The 1,107-nt window shown below is 42.1% G+C and overlaps 1 protein-coding gene across 1 annotated transcript, besides 4 other annotated features; it reads right to left on the bottom strand.

The window, feature by feature from the left end:
- Nucleotides 1–1,107: a sequence feature (haploid, non-Esmeraldo-like haplotype).
- Nucleotides 80–117: a microsatellite.
- Nucleotides 138–212: a sequence feature (A-rich).
- Nucleotides 421–475: a microsatellite.
- On the bottom strand, nt 603–1,107 carry Tc00.1047053410943.10 (hypothetical protein, conserved; the record flags this gene model as incomplete). Its single annotated transcript, XM_797073.1, has 1 exon — nt 603–1,107. A coding segment is annotated over one exon (505 nt), but the record flags the coding sequence as incomplete, so codon positions are not given.

The raw sequence follows: 1,107 nt of genomic DNA, 5'->3' as shown, positions 1-1,107 counted from the left end.
TAGAAAGGGATGACACCACCAACACCAAAAACAATCAAGAAAGAGAAACCAGAAAAAACGCATCCTGTAAACGCTGCTCAAAAAAAAAAAAAAAAAAAAAAAAAAAAGAAAAAAAAATTCTTTCCCATGGCCGCCCGCAGAAACAAATAATAATTAAAAAAAGTAACGATGAACATAAACAAACAAGAAAACAACAACAAAAAAAAACACAAGGGCGGGCTTGCTAGCATAGCGGCAGCAGCAGGATTGAATGACTGAAGGCGTAGCGCCCCCCAGAAAGAAAAAAGAGGAACGCCCATGCGTCATTCAACCAACTCACACCCGAGGCAAAAAATAAATTAAAAAAAGCTCATGATCAAAACGGGAGGAAGGGGACACAAAACAACTCACAGCGAGCATCCACTCTTTCCCAGCAGAACAAATAATAATAATAATAAAAGCAACAAATATAATTTTAAAAAAAATAATAATAATATGGCGATTCAATTTTGCTTTTCAGTATTATTTACTAAAAAAATACTTCTGAATGGAGATGTATTTTCGCCACGCCGGCGTGGAATAATATGCCTTGGGAAGCCACAGACTTCCAGTAAGCCATTGTCTCAGTGAATCACGTGTAATTTGGGTTCACTGCTGCGCGAGGAGAGTCCGAAAAAATAATATATCCCCAGCAGTATAGCGATGGCAATCGAAACATACACCAGTGGCTGCCACCAACAGCCATGAATCAGGAAACAGGAAATCTTGTACCACTCACAACGCGAGCAAGCTGGAGGGGCTTGACCATCCACGCTGGCACCACCTCCAGTTGGTGCATTGCCGCCCTGTGTATCATTTGTTAATACTTTACTTGTCACTCGAAACTTCACAATCTTCTTGTCCGTGATAGCACCTTTCGCGTCTCGTAAAGTTACGTCGCATTGCACAATTCTCTCTTCCGCCACGTCTTGGATATTCAGATCAAAACTGCGTATCAATGTCCCTCGTGGTCTCAAACTCAGGGTCTGGGCCATAATGGGGAAAACATTTCCCGAACAGTTCCCCACACCAAGCGTGTATTGTGCAGTTACGTGGCCAATATTGCGCACCATGACAGAAACGGATCCA

The sequence above is a fragment of the Trypanosoma cruzi genome, genomic scaffold (assembly GCF_000209065.1).
Source record: "Trypanosoma cruzi strain CL Brener 1047053512645 genomic scaffold, whole genome shotgun sequence".
Classification (NCBI taxonomy): domain Eukaryota; phylum Euglenozoa; class Kinetoplastea; order Trypanosomatida; family Trypanosomatidae; genus Trypanosoma; species Trypanosoma cruzi.
This window is presented reverse-complemented; position numbering and strand designations above follow the sequence as displayed.